This window comes from Lynx rufus, unplaced genomic scaffold (genome assembly GCF_022079265.1).
Source record: "Lynx rufus isolate CCGP_SWC_20201006 ecotype Redwood Valley unplaced genomic scaffold, mLynRuf1.p SCAF_9, whole genome shotgun sequence".
Lineage (NCBI taxonomy): Eukaryota > Metazoa > Chordata > Mammalia > Carnivora > Felidae > Lynx > Lynx rufus.
The window spans coordinates 105,586,746-105,604,782 of NW_025814897.1; the positions used below are offsets into that span (position 1 = coordinate 105,586,746).

Genomic DNA, 18,037 nt, shown 5'->3' on the forward strand with positions numbered 1-18,037 from the left:
AGGGGGCTGCCGGCCCTCGCCCCTCCTCCTGGCGCCGCGGGGAGCGAACCAGCGAGCCCCGAGCTGGCACGCAGAGCCGAGCAGGGGGGCTGGGGACTCCGAGAGGAGGGGCCGGGGGCCGCGAGGGGACGCGGCGGACGGCTGCGGCGGGAGTGGGGGGGTGGGGGTGGGGGGTCTCTGGCACCTCGGAGCGAAACGCACAAAAGGCAGCGCCGCCGGCCGGCCGGTGGCCTCTAGGGGAGGCGCGGAGCCCGGGGCGGGGGCAAAGATCAGGGACCCCTGGGGGCGGGGTTTCGGCCTCGGCCCACACCCCCTGCCCGGGTTTGGGAGTCAGCTTCCTGAGAAGGGCTGTGGGCGTCAGACTGAGGCCCTGGGAGGAAAGAGACTCCCGGAGCAAGGCTGGCGCGGGAGGCTGTGCGCCGGGGCATTGCCGGTCTCCGTGGAGCGGGAGTTGCCTGTGTTGTCACGAGAAGGTGGGACGCTGGGTCACCGCGCTGCTGGGCAGTTCTAGGCCGGCTCGCAGCCTGCCAGCAGATCAGCACGCGAACCGTGGGTGCGCGGGGTCAGTGGATCCACCTGCGCCCCGGCCAGGGGGCACTAGCGGGTCTTGAACCCACAGGCTGCTCTTTGCCCATTTCTGCAGCTGCCCCAGGCCAACAATCGGAGACTGGTAGGCAGGGGGGTGGATGAAAATCGGGACCGTCCAGCTGGGAGGAAGCTGGAAGGATGACCAGGTCGTGTGCCCTCTGCCCTGTGCAGGAATCTTCCCTAGCGGCCCAGTTCCAGTGAGGCAAGCTTTTGCTCAAACACTTCCAGGGATAAGGAACTCCCTGTCAAAAGGCAGCCCAATTCAGTTTTGATGAACTACATTGGTTAGGAAGTGTAAAGAATCCCAGCTCCTTTGGTTCTGCCTCTACAGCTGCCCTCCTACGGGCCACCTTAGGCTGTCACTGAGACCCATAATAACACCCGCGACCACAGACGAACATGGCGTGCCACCAACGGTCTGGACTCTTGTCTCCTTCCAGACACCATCCTTTTGTCAACACAGCCCAATAGGACTTGGCTTTCCCGGCATCCACATGAACCTAAGTTTCCAGTAGAGGTGTTCTTGGCCGTCATGTTTTTATGTTGTTACTGTTGTTCATTGAACGCAAGTTACTAAGCCAATCTCCCTCCCTGAACCTGTGAGGTCGACTTTTCGAAGATGTTCAAAAGATAGGCCTGTTGTCTCACCTTGTCACGCTTGATCCATCTTCCAATCGAAGCAACAAATTCTCAGCGAGTAGGTCACCGAAATTCTGTATCGTAAGATGAGTGTGACTTTCCTATTTCTACCCATCATCTTTCCTTTTTGCCTCAGAACATCCACAGGTGCACTTTCTCCCTGTGCCTCATGCTGCATTCCTGTTACTTTTAAAAAAGTGTTCTGGTGTCCACAGAGTCGAGAACCCAGCCCTGAATTATTCAAGAGTAAGAATAAACCAAAACCCTTCCTTCACTTGAGCCCCCCCCAAATCTAGTACACCACTGCCCTTAATCATTCCTACTCGGCCACCACTCACACAGGTGCTCCTTTTTCCTGGTCTCAGGAGCTACCCACAAGTTCTCAACACGTTTACACAAGACAAAAATTCCCTTGCACACACCTGTCCCACCTCGCGCCAGCCTCTCCCACGCTCCGGCGCGACTCCGCTGCCTCCTCCCTACACTCTGCTACTCTCTGTCCCCTCCGTGGCCACCGGCTCACCCCTGGAACTACAGCAGGGTTGGCTCCATATTGGTCACTGAGCAGCTGGACAGTTGACCTGCAGCTTTGTGCTTGAAGCAAACCCTCGTTTTCCCCTCAAGAGGAGCCCAGGATTGTTTAAGACATGGTAAATTCCAAAATTTACTCATTCCTCGGTGAGTTCCAAAAGAAACCACTTTCTCAACAGCCCCGGGCATTTCTTTCCTTTCCCCCAGTTCCTTTTGGACCTTAGGGCATTCACCTTGCTCCTCTTATCATCAGTTCGCTTCTTTCCTTTGGTGTTTTGCTACTTTCTTTTGTCTTTTGGTTTGTTAGATCTCGAGGCTTCTCAGAGTTTGGACTGAGAGCCTCGAATTTAATATTGTTCGTCTCCAAGGACCAGTTTAGGCATACCCCTTCGTCACAGCTCCTCCGTGTTTCCTCCCCACTTCTGTGGCCTGTGGCTTCTCCGTAACAAAAGGGACCCTCCACTGAGGGCGGAGGATCCAAGTTGTTGTTGGCTGCAGAAAGGCGGCCTCTGGCTTGTGACCCTTCCAAATGGTCATGTGATGAGTCAGTGTTTCTATTATTCTCCCAAAGGTCCCTTCGTGCAGAGGCCTGGGGTGAGTAGCTCATCAGCGCCTACATGGAAAGGAGCCACTCCAGCTGGCTGTAGCAAAGCTCCAAGGGCAACCTTTCACCCCTCGAGAGGTGATTAATCGTTTTTAAGAGGGGTTGTGGGAGTGTGGCGGGAGAACGTCAGTTTCCAAAGGATTGCTGGAATTCAATCCAGAGTGAATATACCCAAGATTATAGCAAACAAAACAAAACTGCAAGGACTCCACAGCTCCCAAAGTCAAGACTGAAGCCACTGATACGGAAGAACCTCCTTACTCAAGGTAGCAGGTCTCCGCGGCTGCAGGTCAGACCACGAAAAAGGACCGAATAATCCTCCCACCACAGTCTCTTTCTCACCTCCGCACCTTAGAGTCAATCCTCCATCTAGGATTAAACTTTTAAAATAATCACAATCTGGAGACCGTTGCTTGCCTGCCTCATTAAAGCTGGTCTCTGGCATGGGGGCAGGCCTTTTCAATTCAAACCATGACTTGAAGAATTCAAATCACAGTGTTGAGTTTCAAGTTCAAACTGTGGGTTTTTTTTGAGAGATGCTGATTATTTTTTCCCTTAAGACCCTTACTCCCCACCCTCAGAAATCCCAGAAGAGGAAGGGGAATAGAACAGTAAAGAAACACACGGAATGCCTCCTAGGAAAGGAGACTTACTCCCGAAGACCCCCAAAGCGGAGATGCTTCCTTGCCCTTTCTCTTTTAAGCTAGAATCTCCCGAAACCACAGTTTGAACTTGAAACCACAATTTTCCTGACACTGTATCAAAGGCTGGTCTTAAAGGAGCCTGCCAATATGCCCAGGATCAACCCTCCTCTCCACTGTTGGGACAGAGCAGCCTTTATTCCCACTGGGTCACTGGTGGAAATGTGGGCCCAGACACTGTGACCCACTGAGCCAAAAGAAGACAGGCTCTGTTTGCTGGACAGAAGGGTGAACCCCAAACGTGTCCTACTCCTGTATTCTCAAACCCAAGGCGCCAAAGGTTTACCTGATTAAACCAGAGGAAATAAAATCAGACTCCAAAGGGCATGTGGCAACAGGAAGCTGGGAGGTGCATGAAGAGCTCCTCGCCCTGGCCAAGGAGCAGCGCCTGGGGGCTGCTTGGCCGGACGCTGTACACGTGTCTAAAATGACACCAGGAAAAGGGAGCCCAAGCAACCCCCAGGCCCAGCAGGTTACTAACAGAGGCGACTGGGAATCAAATGGTGACTACAGGGTCAAGAGCAATCAAGGCCACTGAATTTTGAAGACCTGACTCCCGTTATCCTTGGGATCCCACCAAAAACGATCACGTGGCAAAGAAGACGCAGCTGTCGTTTCCCTCCTTGGGAACCGCTGTTGCAGCAGCAAAGTCAAGTGACTACAGCAGCTGCCGTAAAGGAGGGAAAGGACTTTACACTGAACCGCTGCAGTGTGACCGGGTTGATGCTGGGGAGCTGGGCAGCAGGAAGGAAAGCGGAAGCAAATGGATCTTTCTTCTTAGATTCTACTTTATTTGGTAAAACTCGGAAACTAACAACCAATTCACGGCCCCCGACCTTCTTCCCTCTGAAGAAGGCCGTTCCCCAGAGACAAAAAAGGCTGTGGCTTGGGTAACACCCACCATCTCCAGGTTTCAGACTCAGAGCAGCTCATGGCCTGGTGGTCAGGCCTCCAGACCCAAAGCTCTCAGGCAATAGAGAAAGCAAAAGGAAGCTCTCACTTCAGAGACAATGACCCGTCCCACCCCCTTCCCCCCTCCCCACAGCCTCCCCACACCCCAACCTAAATAAAAAGATAGCAGAGGACAATGCATGAGTGTGATACACACACACACACATACACACACACACACACACACACACACACACACACACACACACACACGCACGCACACAGAGCTTCTTTTCAGCCCAAGAGCTGCAAACTCCCTCCCTGGAAGGACAACCGGCAACACCAATCAAGGCTTGGTGGTCCAAAGCGATGGCTGGAATCATCTGAGACTGGTAAACATCCAGGGAGAAAATACTTCACCTTCACCCCGTTCCCAGGTCTCCAGTGAACTGGTTTTAGTTCAAAGAAATCCCCATTTCCACACAGGTAGACTGTGGCCTCTGGGACAGCTGGCTTAGGGGAAGGTTTCCCCTGGCCGAGAAGACAGTGGTGGGGGAGGGGAGCAGGGCAGGAGAGCAAAGCCTTCAGGGAGGGTCTGGGAAAGGGGACCCCAGCCCTTGGCTAATGGATCCGCGTCAGCTCCTCCACAACCTTGATCAGGTCGTCGGCGGTGGCCTCTCGCTTCATTCCGCTGCCATCATCGTACTGCAATGAGGAAAGGGGAGGACTGTGAGGGCCACTGGGGTGCTCTCTCACCCCAGGGAGGGGCGAAAGGACAGTCACAGCGAGAAGCACCTGTCGGCAGTATTGCCGTGGCAGGGAAGGAGGTCTCATCAGAAACCCACACCTTTCCTTAAAGGTACAAGTCAGCAAGGTCTCCTGACAGCAAAGCTGGTTCGAAGGCCACCACCTGGCATACATTTCTCTCCCTTCCAGAATGTCCCCCAGAGGCACCATCTCCAGTGAACAATACCCCAAAACTCTGCACTGTGGCAAGGTCTCTTCCCTATAGGATCCTGACCCTGCCTCCCATCTGTGGGTTGCCAGAGATCTGCACATGCCCGAATATGCCCTCACTCCTGGAGGTCACACAGGTGAAGTTCCTAGTACAGTGCCGTGACCCTCAGCCACATCCCCTTGCCCTCAGACTCCACCTTCCCACATGGGTAGGAAACTACTTAGAAAGGGCCGCTGGTACTTGGGGGTGGAGGCAGGAGACACCGGCACTCTGGTGTCTCCAGCACGCCTGGCCCCGCCATGGACTTGGGTCACAGTCCAAACACCGCACAGCTCACCTGTAGGTTTGCCACGACCTCCTGCATCTTGGGCCGGCTGATGTCTAGGAAACTCTCAATCAAGTCTCCATCAATGAAGCCTGTGGCCGGTTCTGTCTTTCGCTCAGTATGAAAGGATCTCCAGGTGGACAGGTGAGTTAAGGAACATGCAATTATCTGCAAACAGCCTTACTCTCAGTCATCCCCGCCTCTGCCCAACACCACAATCTAAAGCGATCACCAGAATGAGAACAAGAAATGTTTGCTCTTTAGACAGTTTTGGAACTGAAAGGCCTTAGGTAAAATTATCACCTGATCCAAATATTCTCTAGTAGAGTGATCTCCAAAATATTTTTAAAACATATCAGGGGCACCTGGGTGGCTCAGTCAGTTAAGCATCCAACTCTTGATTTCAGCTTAGGTCATGTTCTCACAGTTCATGAGATCGAGCCCCGTGTCGGGCTCTGTGCTGACAGTGTGGACCCTGCTTGGGATTCTGTCTCTCATTCTGTCTGTCTCTCTCTCAAAATACGTGAACATTAAAAAAATACTTTAACAAAACTACAGATCAGACCCTCTCCTTAGCACAGAGCCTGGCCACATACGGACGTTTTCCACAAGCACTCCAGGTAGTCCGACGTGCACACCCGGGAAGAACCACGCTTCTAAGTGTAACCTTGATCGACACAGATGAATAAACTGAGGCTTAGTGGGAGAAGAAGCATGCCAAAAGCCCTGCTGGGTAGCAAAAGCTGACACACCAGCCCATCGCCTCTATCGCAGGCAAGAGCTGGGCCGTCCTGCCTTGGAATGGGCCCAGAGCCCTCCCGCCCTCCTGCCTGGGGAGGACTCTTTCTATCTCCAGGAATAAGCAAATGTCCAGCAGTACTTGGATCCTGGGTGTCACTGGGGCCTGATCCCTGGGCTTTTGGAGCTTTCGGCTTCTTCACTTTTCCCCTCTTCTCCCACCAGCCTCTCACAAGAGTTCTCAGACCCTGCTGTCCCCAACAAGATCTCTGAAAGCACATTCCTACGTGGTCATCTAAATTTCCTGTTTGACATGTAAGGTCAGAAAGACCAGAGGCATATTTCAAGGACACAAATCATACATTTCTAAAATGAACCAGGTAAGCTGGGTGATAAGTACATGGGGAGTCACTATACTATTCTCTCTGCTACCGTGTGTTTGAATTTTTCCAGAAGTATATTAAGCGCGCGCGCACACACACACACACACACACACACACACACACACACACACACACACTGGGGTGCCTGGGTGGCTCAGTCTGCTAAGCATCTGACTCGATTTTGGCTCAGGTCATACTCTCACAAACATCTGAGATCAAGCCCCGCATCAGGCTCCGTGCTGACAGTGGGGAGCCTGCTCAGCTCTCTCTCTGCCCCCTCCCCATGCTTGCTCGCTCAAAACAGACAGACATTCAAAACAAAACAAAACAAAACAAAACAAAACCCACAAAAGTCCATTCCCCATGGGAAGCTAGTCAAGACAGTTCCTAAACAGCAGCAGTTTCCAGAAGCAGCCTAGGGTAATGCAGCTGTCTACCTGTGCTGGGACACGCCCCTGGAAAGGATATAAAGAGTGCTCGATCTTGCCCACACTTTTGATGACTTTATTGAGTCGATTCTGCATGTCCAACAGCAGGTTGTACCAGCTCTCGGACAGCGAGGTCACCAGCCCTGGAGAAGCAAAGGGAGCCGTGAGCCGCAGAGCCCGCGGCACGCTTCCTCCTCTGAGGGCAGCCCGGGGGAGCCACGCGAGGAGAGCCGAGCTCGCGGCAGCCTCTGCTAGCAGGCCCCCTGGCAGCGGCCCACCGCCGTCCACGTCCCTCCGAACGGGGGTCTGTGCTGCAGCGCGCCCTGCAGGCGCCCGCCTTACCAATCATGCCGTTGACTGTGCCGAAGAGCACCGAGCCCTGTGTGGGCGTGGAAGTCTCGCCCAGGTTCTGCATGACCAGAGAGCCGTGGCAGAAGACGTTGACGAACTCGCCCAGGTGGAAGAGACCGACCTCCTGGAGGTGCTGGCGCTCCTCGTCGGTAGTGGCAGCGCTGAAAGGCAGTGTGAGAAACTCGCTCCCTGCACCTCCCGTCCCCGCCACGGGCCACACGCACGGGACACCATGTGCTCCGCGTCCCTGGTGAGCCCACGCACGCCCCAGCGGAGGAGGCGGCCTGGAGACACCGACTGCTGTGGCTCTGACTCCCTCGTGGAAGAACTCTACCTCAGTGAGGAGGCGCGCTGACACCGAGAAAGGACCCAAGGTCCTCATCCACCACTCGGGGGCCCTGCCCCCCGCCCCGCCGTCCCCAAAGCTGGTCACTCACCTATCCTTCTGACACACAAACAAGTTAAAAGCATTTTCAGCCCCCAGGAAATTGTCGTCATCCAAGATTTCGACAGCACTCATCCAGTTAGGATTGAAGTCTCGAGCAATCTTCAAATAGGTAAGGTACAACAAGAAGATATAATCAGCAGTGTGTAACGGAAGCGAGTTCTCCGATTGGTCTTTTGGCCAGAGGCCAAGAGCCCGCCCCGCGGAAGAGACGACCCTGTGTTTAACGACTGCCGCTCTACAGAGACGCTACCCCCCATCTCCGGCCAGTGCATCCCAGCTGGTTACAGCTGAATGGTGAGATTCAAGTGCCAGGGGAGGGTCCTCCGAAAACACCTAACCAAAGCAGAAAGGATGCTCCGGGAAAAACCTGCCCCCCGCTGGGCTTGATTACCCCTCCCCACCGCAGAAACACTCGAGGAGGCCGAGGAGGCCACATCGTGAGAAGTCTGCCCCCACCCCAACTACCTCTTCAAAGTTCCCCTCCATGGGCTTGTAGGCAAGCAGCAGCACTGAGCGCATCAGGTCGCCCACCAGGATGAAGTCGCCCTTGGTCTTCAGGTAGAGGGCCATGATGTTGTTGTAGTGATTGCACTCGGTGCGAAGCTCCTTCTCTGTTGTCCACTCATAAAGACGCACCTGGGAAGGACATCCCGTTTCTCTCAACCCGAGGGGCCCCAAACCTCTCAGAACGGCCCCCGTCCCCCTCTTCAAGCCTCCGTGTGCAGCACCATTTACCGGAGTGCAGTATGGGAGGTGAGCCGGCTTGCTGCGGAACTTGCGTGAATATTTTATTTTGGTATCACACACTTACGAGATACGAAAATAGAGTGAGCACGTCAAACTGGTAATAAAAAGTTTTCCTTTACATAAAAAAAATGAGTCCAGTGTCAAGAAAGATACCAAGTAAACAGTAACGCAAGCAATACTAAAGACACAACAAAAGATGGTCTTCTCGTGACTGACAGTTGAGAACTGACCTACAGAAATATTTCTGGAGAAAGAAGATCCATCTTGATCAGAAAGGAACAAGATCACCTCCCAAAGAACCATCTTTTCTGAACCCTTCTCAGAACATATGTTCTTAGAACATTCTGATGTGAACCCAATGAGCAGAGAAAATGGAATAGAAAGTCCAACAGAAGCATGGTCAAATAACTCAAGGACTCTTTCAAATAACTGAAGGCTCAGGTCTTTATCCCAGGGTCGTGGGATCAAGCCCTGCATTGGCCTCTACACTGAGCGTGGAGCCTGCTTAAGATTCTCTCTCCCTCTCTCCGCCCTCTTCCACTTGCACGAGTGTGTGCGCTCAAGAAAGAAAGAGAGAAAGAAGAGAGAGGAAGGAAGGAAGGGCCCAAAGAACTAGATCTGTGGCCACCCCTCCCCCCAAAGAGTTTTCCCCCCTTTTTTCTTCTCCACTGCTATGTTTCTTCAGTTACAACCACACCTCCAACTAATGAAGATGCTTTACAGTCCAGCAGACAAACAGATACATATTCGGCACAACCCAGTCAGAGGACTCCACTCCCTGGCAGACCCCCAGGATCCAGGTGGTCCCGCCCAAGGCTTCGGCACATACAGGAACTGCTGGACAGAATATACCAGGCCATGATTTCTCAGGGTATGTGTAAAGAAACCGGACTCCAAAGAGGTGCCTGCCCTCCAAGAGTCACACATGACAATTACAATGGCTACCACACCTCCATCGGCAGGGTCGTGGGTACCCAGAGCCCCCCATCTTTGGGTAAGCCCACTCCAAGAGTGGAGTAAAAACGGGGCCAAACACTCAACATGCTCCCGGCAACACCCCCCACCCCCTTCACTCTCCATTCACAGTCTGTCTGCTCTGGAGACAGTCAAAACCAAGGTCAGACACCACCAAAAATCCAGGATGTCCACTCTTTAACCCAGCAGGTTCTGTCTAATATGGCAGCCACTAGCCACAGGTAGCTACAAAACACCTCAAATGTGGCTAGCCCAAACTGAGATGTGCTTTAAGAGTAAAAACACAAAGCAGGTTTTGAAGTCTCTGTATGAATAACTCACAAAATATCCCCCTAATAATTTTTGCATTGACTACGTGTTGAAATGATAGTTTGTACCTATTGGGTTAAATAAAATACATTCCTCAAATCAATTTCATCTACCCTTCACTTTTGCTCACATGACAACAAGAAAGCAAGAAAGTCTAAAATGACACCTGCGACTCCTATGGGAGCTCCGTTAGACAGCAATGGTCTAGCCACCTCCTCCCTAACCTCACATCCCCCCCCCCCCCGTCCCACGCAGTCTCTGCACCCACTTGCTGGAGCACAGTCCCTGGGCAGCCTCCTCTCTGGCCAATCCCCTTTCTCTCAGACGTGGCTCTTTTCACAAGGACTCCAAGCTCTCTCATATTCTCCCTGCCCCTGTCCCCTGTACTGCTGAGGCTGGAGGAAAGACAGGCTTCCGAGCACTCCCAGCCGGCCCTTTCTCACCTCCATCCCGCCTCCTCCCTGACGTGCCATCCAGAAGCCCACCCCCTCAGACTCTGCCAGCCCCAGAGCTGCCATGCACACCCCCACCCCACCACACTCCCCCACACAGCCTTCCTGGGATCCTTGGTGACTTTCACATTCATAGAAAAGGCCCAATACCGACTCCTTTCCTCTCCTCACCCCCCTCTCCTCACGTATCTTGTCCATCCAACAGTCACCCTCAGAACCTGCCACTACACGGTTCCAGAATCTTGTGTCCTTGGTTTCACTGCCTCTCAGACCACTCACAGACAGCGAGCTCCTTCTACTTCCCAGTAACCGGATACTCTCCTGGTCCACGGCCCTCCAGGTCCTGAGGCTACGAGCCATACCTCCTGAACCCTCTACTCCCTCCGTTTCCACCCTTTCTCTCAGCTCCTTCGGAGGGTAAACACAACCAAGCGGACCGGTGCTTCCGACATCCGGGGCCCACACGGACAATGCGTCCCACCTCCCACCGGTCTACTCAAAAACACAGCTCCGGCACCTCGTGTCTAATGGACCGTTCTCGTCCACACAGAAGCGTGGAGCCGTGTTTCCAAGCTTGAAAAGCTAACAACTCTCTTGTCCTGCCACCCCTGCAGTCACCCCATTACTCTTTTCTCCCTTCAACACCAACTCCCTGAAAGCGGTTCTAACGCCAGCAGCCCTCTCCTCCCAGTCCTGGTCGAACGCTCCTCTCCCAGCTTTCCACCCCACTGCCCACCCAGAGTTGCTCTGGCCGAGGGCAGCAATACCTTCCACGGTGGCAAAACCAGAGGCCAACTTGTAACCCTTACGTTACCTGACTTCTGACAGCACCTGTAATTTATCAATTCGCCCCCACCTGAAATTCTTTCTGTGGCTTCCAGAACAGTTTTCTCTCTTGGTTCCTCTCCTACTTCATTCCTCACCCCTTCTGCGTTTGGCTCGTTCTTCCCCATCACCCCAACTTATGGGCCGGAGGATCCCAGGGCTCGGCCTTCTGGTCCCTCCTCCACCCACTCTCAGCATGTGGATGATCTTGGGTGACCTCATCCACACTGCTGGCTTATTTATTTTAGTGTTCATTTATTTTCAAGACCTAGAGAGACAGAGCATGAGTGGGGGAGGGGCAGAGAGAGCGAGACACAGAATCCAAAGCAGGCTCCAGGCTCTGAGCTGTCAGCACAGAGCCCGACACGGGGCTTGAACCCACAAACAGCAAGATCATGACCTGAGCGAAGTTGGACCTTAACCGACTGAGCCACCCGTGCACCCAACACACTGCCGGCTTTAAGTGCCGTGTCATAACCGCTGCCCTGCCATCTCTAGCCCATCCGGCAACCATCGTGACATCTTCACTAACGTGACTACTGAGACCCAGGAGGTCCAAAACCAGGAAACCTCTGGTTTCCTCACTGGGACATAGAAAAATACCTTTGGTCTCTGCCTCCGGTTCCTGACCTAGCATGCTACTAAAACCCTTGTAACTTCCTAAATGAGAGCAGCATTTTACACTGAGCTCCTAAATCCCCCGGAATTTCCTGGGTGACAAGAGTCCTTGGTTCTAATGAGGTGCCTCTTGGTGGTTCCTGGATAGTTCAGGATGTGGGCCAGTGCCCATGATTAGAAGCCTGGACCTGTTGGCCCCCTCCCCCATCCTCTGGGGAAGGGAGAGACTGGAGATTCAGTTAATGATCGATCGTGCCTGTGTGCCGGAGCCCTCTCTACCTTCTCCAGCGCCCCCGCTCCCAGAAACCAGCCGCTGCTGTCTGCATCAGCACTATAGCCTGACAGATCTCACCGCTGCTGCCCTTGGGCTCCTCCAGCCTTTCCTAAGATGTGAAGTGATCTTTCCAAGACAGAAGTCCAACCACATCCAAGCATTTGCTCAAACCCTCTAGAAGTCTCCATCATCCTCACAGTAAAACCCCAAAGTCCTTAAACAGCCTATCAGGCCCCTGGCTGCCCCTATGACCCCCCTGCCTGCCCCAGCTCGCTCCCACGCAGACAGCAGGACCGCTCCTACCTCCTACTCCTCGCACTTGGCTTCTCCGAGACACAGGCATGGCTTCTCCGTCCCTCAGGAACCTGCCCGGATGTCACTTTCTCAGCAAGAACCGCCCCCCACCCCCAACCATGTGATGAAATAGCAGTCCCCACCCCATGCACCTTCTGGCACTTCCTCAGTCCCTGCCCCACTTTTATCTCTCATCGTCTCAAGAACAGATATGTGTACTAGCTGCTCATAGGTCCCAGAACCAGCTCTTTGTCCACTGCTACATCTCACACCTACAGTGGACTGTTTCACGGAACCAGTGCTTCCGGGACATACCGAGGATAATAACACGGCTTGGCTCACCTTGTTCCGTACAGGTGGAATAGTCCTCCGCCATGGCCCACTCGCAAGCACAGGGACTGCAGCCCGCACCCTGTTCTCAATACCCGCGCTCAGGATCTGATAGGCACGGGGGGGTCCCGTAACCAAGGCCAAGAGCTGGGCCAACCCGAGCTCCCCAGATGCCCAGCTGCGCCCTCCATCCCCCGCACCCTGTCATCCTTAGCATCTGACACATAGGCAGCCTCGGGGAACGTGAGAGAGACACGCTCTGCAGACGATGGGGTGCAACCCAGGGCGTGACACCAAGCGGCCTCACCGTGCTATTGATGCTGGCTAACAGCTTCCCGTTGAATTCCACCATGGAGTACACGGCCCCTTTCACTTCCTTCTCAGCCACAGTCTGTAGTTTTCCTGAGGGGGGAGAGAAGAGACTCAGAGTCTCCTTTAGGAGCCCACACTTTAACTCATCAAAAGAATCCTGATTCCCCCTCTGGCTCTAATTCCTGCTCCCAAACCACGCATCTGAATGCAGGAAGCGGAGTCAGTGTCTCCTGGGGTTAACCACCACCACAGCTATGAGCCCCAACAGAATGTGCAGCGACTCCACGCTGTGTCCAAGATCTGCCGCCCCCAAAATTGCAGCTCCGACTCCCAAGATGGAGACCACATTCCATCTCAGCCATCTGAGCTGAGATCTTGGGGTTGATAGTGAGTCCTGAGAACCCTCTTGGGTAGGGGCGATGAGAAGAGACAGATGTGCACACGAAGCACTAAAGCTGCAACAGGACCCACACGGCTGAGCAACCAAGTGCAAAGCAAACCTAGGATTCCTCTCCTTCTGGCCGCTCGATTCTCTTACCCGTGCTTCACCTCCCCCGCCCCCACCCGTCTTCCCTTCAAAGAGTAGAAAAGGAAGAAACGCACGCTAGATTTTACTTGTGGGTCTGCCACCCCCCTCTGTGAAAACTGATTCAGATCAGCAGCAGCTTGAGTGGCAGAACACAAAGTCTCGTGGCACAGCAATCGATCCAGGCTCTTCCGCCGCTTCACCAAGTCCCTGAACCCAAACGGTCTCACTTTCCCAGGATGTCAGATCTCTCAAAGGCTGGGGACAGTGCCCACTTACCATCGGAATACTGAAAGACCACGATCCGACCCTGCTTGGGCTCCGCCTCTTCGGGATACACCATGGCCGTGCCCACGATGAAGTACGTGTTGGGGTCTTTGCCCAGCTTGCAGGAGACCAGGCTGAGGGCATACTCGTTCTGCAGAAACTGGTGGGCATGAAGCACTGGAAGGAGACCGGGAGGCGTGACTGGCTGCTGAGCCCCACACAGGTACCCCTGTGCTCCAGGGAGGCCCCCAGCCGGGCTCCAAGCACGGTGCGGGTGGTGCCGGGATGCCGCCTCCAGCTGCTCCTGTCCCCTCAGCCTGTCTCCGCCCCTCACCAGCCTGTGCTGACGGGAGGCGGCCCGGCACCCTGGACTCCCGGCCAACCCAGAGGTCCCACCCCTCCTTGCTTCTCCTCCTCCTCGGATGGTCTGCCACGAGGTTTACCCAACTTCGGAACCTATGAGAGCCCAGAATCGGCTAGCTGAGGGAGGAGGATGTGGGCAGCAAATGACAGAAAGAGCTCATCTGCACCTTCGAAGGTGTGCTGGTCGATGATGAGGAGGTTGTGCACCTCCACCTCTTCTCCAAAGGAGGTCTCGTGAGGCGCTGTGCTGCTGGAGAACAGCTTGCTGGAGCTGACGCTGCTGGACAGGGCCTGAGAACACAGAACGCACGCGCCCTCTCAAAAGGAGAACGGGAGGGGGCCGGCCAGGACCAGGGGACAGAAGTGGATCTGAATGAGGAAATCTCAAGGTTGGCAGCTCGAGGGGAGCCAGAAGAACAGAGAGCTTCGGAGAGGACACGGGGACCGAGGATAAGGGGCCAAATCCCGTATAAAATTGCCACAGCAGTCCAACACAGAAGAGTCTGAGGGTCGCTAACGGCCATTAAGACAGTGATGGCAAGTCACTCGAACAAAGCGATTGAAGAACTAAGGCAACCTAGCGAGGCGAGAGACTCCAGCTCTGTCGATGGGAAGCGCAGGAAGCAGGTGAAATGAAGACAGGTGTAAAGACCTTATGCTCTGGGTTAAGGAGAGATGGTTCCAGCACAGATGTCTGGGAGCAAGAAAAGCAGAGAACACGCGGAACTAAAGTGTCAGCTAACACCGCCACTGAGTCCATCACGTGGGGCCGCAGACTGGCACCCGTTTTTCGCAGATGAGAAATCTGAACTTTAGGCTTGCCCAAGGTCACACAGCTAGCAGTAAACCCTGAAGACAGTTCTGCCAGACTCCAGACCCCACCTCTTACCTGTTACGCTAACGCTGCCCCCCGTTACTCATACCTACGAAGCCCTCAAATTGATGAACCAAGAGAATTACTCATCCGGCAAGGCTACGGACTAGCAAAATCACGGACTTCCACACTTATCCCAAATTCTTCTCAACCCTCTGATGAGGGTGCCAAATCCAGCTCGCTGCCTGTTTTCATAACACGGTGTTACTGGAACCCAGCTATCCTACCTGTGTCGACGGCTGCTTCCGTAACGGCCGACTGGAGGAGTCGTTCCCACAGGGCCGACAAAGCCGCACCCATTATGTGACCCTTTACTGAAGAGTTTGCCAGCCCTGCTGTGATGCCATCTTTCTGTGTCCATGCCCTCACCTGGGTGCTGGCACTGGGCCTCAGAGCCGTGGTGCCCCCACTCGTGTCCTGGACTTCAATCCGGCTAGAAAGGACCCCGAAGCACTGGGACACTTCCTGATAGCAGATCTTCCTGGAGAACAGGTGTGGACAGTGCCTCTCAGAACAGGTCTGAAGCGCCCACACCAACGCCCAGATGGCTGAGCTCCGCGGCCCTCCTCCCCTGGCCCTCACCTGGGGGACTCGTAGAGGGGGACCGTGCGAATGTGCAGCTTCTGGATCTCGTCGATGGTGCCAATGGTGAGGGTGCTATTGTTGGCCAGTGCCAGGCTGGAAAGAAGGGTCTGGGTTTAGATTGAGTAGACCCAAGGAAGGAAAGGATTCTATGAGGCAACTCCGTAAGCGGAAGAAAAACAAGGCAGAATTACACTAGCTTACTCGTTAGTGGTTCTCAACTTTGACTCTATGCTAAAAATCATGAGGGGGTGGAGAAGGGGGCGATCTTGAAACATTCAGATCCCTGGTCTCACTGCCACCCCCCATCTCACTAATAAGTCTGGTTGGGCCTAGGCTGAGATTTTTTTTTTTTTTTTAACGTTTATTTACTTTTGAGAGACGAGTGCAAGCAAGGGAGGGGCAGAGAGAGAGGAAGACAGGATCTAAAGTGGGATCAGTGCTGACAGCAGAGAGCCTGATGAAACTCACAAAACTGTGAGATCAGGACCTGAGCCACTCAACTGACTGACCCACCCAGGGTTGAGATTTTTAACTGCTTTCCATTTAATGCCAAAAATGTAGCTACAGAATCTACAACTAGGATCCTCAAAATCTCATTTGCATCAGAATGAGCGAGAGTGCTGGGCCCCACCCCCAGGGTTTCTGATTCGGTGGAGTTTACTGGAGCTGCTGGGGGGGGGGGGGGCGTGGGGAGGATCATACTATGAGAAACCCAGCTCTAGAAGAATACACAATAATTTCTAAATCAGGGGTTCAGAAACCAACTAACCATCTGAATCACTAGGGAGGTTTCCTGAAAATATAGATTCTAGGGCTGAACCCCAGATCTACTGAATCAGAATCTGAAAAGAGTCAAAAGAAATCTGTACTTTTTATAAAGCATCCCACGGATTTCTAATGGGCAGCCAGAGCTGAGAACCTCTGTTCTACATTTCTCATCTTAGCTATTTACACAGATTCAACTTTGGGAAAAGGCTAGAGGACAAGGGTTTGAGGAAAACATCATGACGCCCTCCATCAACGGCATCTGTTGAAAAAAAGAAAAAGAGGCTCACCTGTCAGGATAGCCATCAGAGTTGAGGGGACACATGTAGTTGACTTCCTTGAGGTTGACATTGGAGAAGACCAATTTGTGGTTGCTGCTGTAGATGACAGTGGGGCGGTCAGAGCAAGCAAAGACGTTGGTGGTAGAGAGAGAACGGAAAGTCCTCAATACCGTGGGCTGGGTGCCCAGAGTCACCTTCTTCCGATCGCTCAACAGGCCTACAGAAAGAACAGCATCAGGAGAGAGAAGGACAGGACACGGGGCAAACAGCTGGGCCGTGGAGGTTCAAGAGCAGTGGGCCGAGGCTAAGGCCACTAACTGCTCACTCCTGATTTCTCAAAGACTCCCCGTCCAAAGTGTTCTGCTCACCCGTCTCAATGTTGAGCCCGAAGTAGAAAAGTGCCCCGTCTCCCAAGGCACAAAGGAGGTAGTGGCTGCTCTCAAAAGTGGTCATCAGGATGGAACGAGGAATGATCTCTGTGGGAGAGGGGCACGTCAAGATCTTGCTCCACATTCTGACTTGGATCCCAACCCCTAAAGGGTCCTCAGGAGACACCTACCTCCACCCAGCATCTCTTTGTGCAGTAGCTCAAAAGAGGGCAGCTTCAAGATACGTGCAGAGATGTCTGTCCACAGGCCAATGGCACAAAGAGGGGACAGCCCGTTGCTGTCCCCCAGTGGGGTGATGTCCAAGCAGGCCACTTCGTGTTCCATCTCTGTGTGGCTGAACAAAGAGGAAGATGGCAGAGGAAGGACTCCGAGGATGAACGAAGACCCAGAGAACAGGAGGGGAAAGGCAGAGCAGACCGACCAGCACACACCTGATCTGCCGGAGCTCCTGAGGGTGGATCTGCAGGTAGTAGAGGGCCCTTCCCACGGCCACCACCACCTGGCTGCTGTTGCAGGAGGCCACGCTGATGTTCTTGCCCTGAGGCTCCTTCCACTCACTGACCAGAGCTTTGGGTTCCTGAGAGACCAACCTCACAGATGCCGACGTGATCTAGGAAAAAAAAGAGCAGTGTCTCCAAGCACCTGCTGGGATCCATCCACAAGGGGGAAGGTGGTAAAGGCTGCCCTAGTGGAGCCCTAAAAGTAAACTAGGGAAGTTCTCTCTGCCATGTATTTTTCTTCCCCAAACACCTAAAACGATTAGTTCCGGTAGATGCCATCTGTCGCTGAAGCCCTGAAGAAGGCTGGCTTAAAACCACTTCCAGCTGACATACCGGGAAAAAAAGGTAACCTGATTCATTCTGATGAAGTCTTTGGAAAACTATCAACAGAGGAAGACCCTGTGACTACCGGCCTAGCAGTTTTTCTCAAACCAAAAATCAGTCTTCTAAAATAGTCAAGTTCTTTACTATACACGAACCATTAAAATGCTTTAAAATTTGGAGGCTCCGGGCTGGCTCGGTCGGTGGAAGAGTGCAACTCTTGATCTCAGGGTCATGAGTTCAAGCCCCATACTGGGTGTGGAGATTACTTAAAACTAAGATCTTAAGGGGAGGGGTGCCTGGGTGGCTCAGTCGGTTGAGCGTTTGACTTCAACTCAGGTCATTAACTACTGGTTCGTGAGTTCGTGCCCCGCATCAGGCTCTGTGTGGACAAGCTTAGAGCCTGGAGTTTGCTTCGGATTCTGTGTCTCCCTTTCTCTGTTCC

The 18,037-nt window shown here is 53.6% G+C and overlaps 1 protein-coding gene across 1 annotated transcript in view; it reads right to left on the bottom strand.

Annotated features, from left to right (window-relative positions):
- Nucleotides 1–3,833: 3,833 nt before the first annotated feature.
- The window catches only part of DDB1 (damage specific DNA binding protein 1), a 29,477-nt gene continuing 15,273 nt past the window's right edge, over nucleotides 3,834–18,037 (bottom strand). Inside the window, exons 13-27 of the mRNA XM_047070899.1 lie at nucleotides 17,203–17,381; nucleotides 16,942–17,105; nucleotides 16,751–16,858; nucleotides 16,392–16,599; nucleotides 15,334–15,429; nucleotides 15,121–15,232; nucleotides 14,045–14,168; nucleotides 13,527–13,691; nucleotides 12,717–12,811; nucleotides 8,051–8,221; nucleotides 7,575–7,684; nucleotides 7,129–7,298; nucleotides 6,827–6,929; nucleotides 5,250–5,373; nucleotides 3,834–4,659 (exon numbers count right to left, since the gene is read on the bottom strand). Coding sequence (XP_046926855.1) covers nucleotides 4,576–4,659; nucleotides 5,250–5,373; nucleotides 6,827–6,929; nucleotides 7,129–7,298; nucleotides 7,575–7,684; nucleotides 8,051–8,221; nucleotides 12,717–12,811; nucleotides 13,527–13,691; nucleotides 14,045–14,168; nucleotides 15,121–15,232; nucleotides 15,334–15,429; nucleotides 16,392–16,599; nucleotides 16,751–16,858; nucleotides 16,942–17,105; nucleotides 17,203–17,381 — 2,013 coding nt within the window. The 3' untranslated portion in view covers nucleotides 3,834–4,575. The remainder of the gene's footprint in view (nucleotides 4,660–5,249; nucleotides 5,374–6,826; nucleotides 6,930–7,128; nucleotides 7,299–7,574; nucleotides 7,685–8,050; nucleotides 8,222–12,716; nucleotides 12,812–13,526; nucleotides 13,692–14,044; nucleotides 14,169–15,120; nucleotides 15,233–15,333; nucleotides 15,430–16,391; nucleotides 16,600–16,750; nucleotides 16,859–16,941; nucleotides 17,106–17,202; nucleotides 17,382–18,037) is intronic.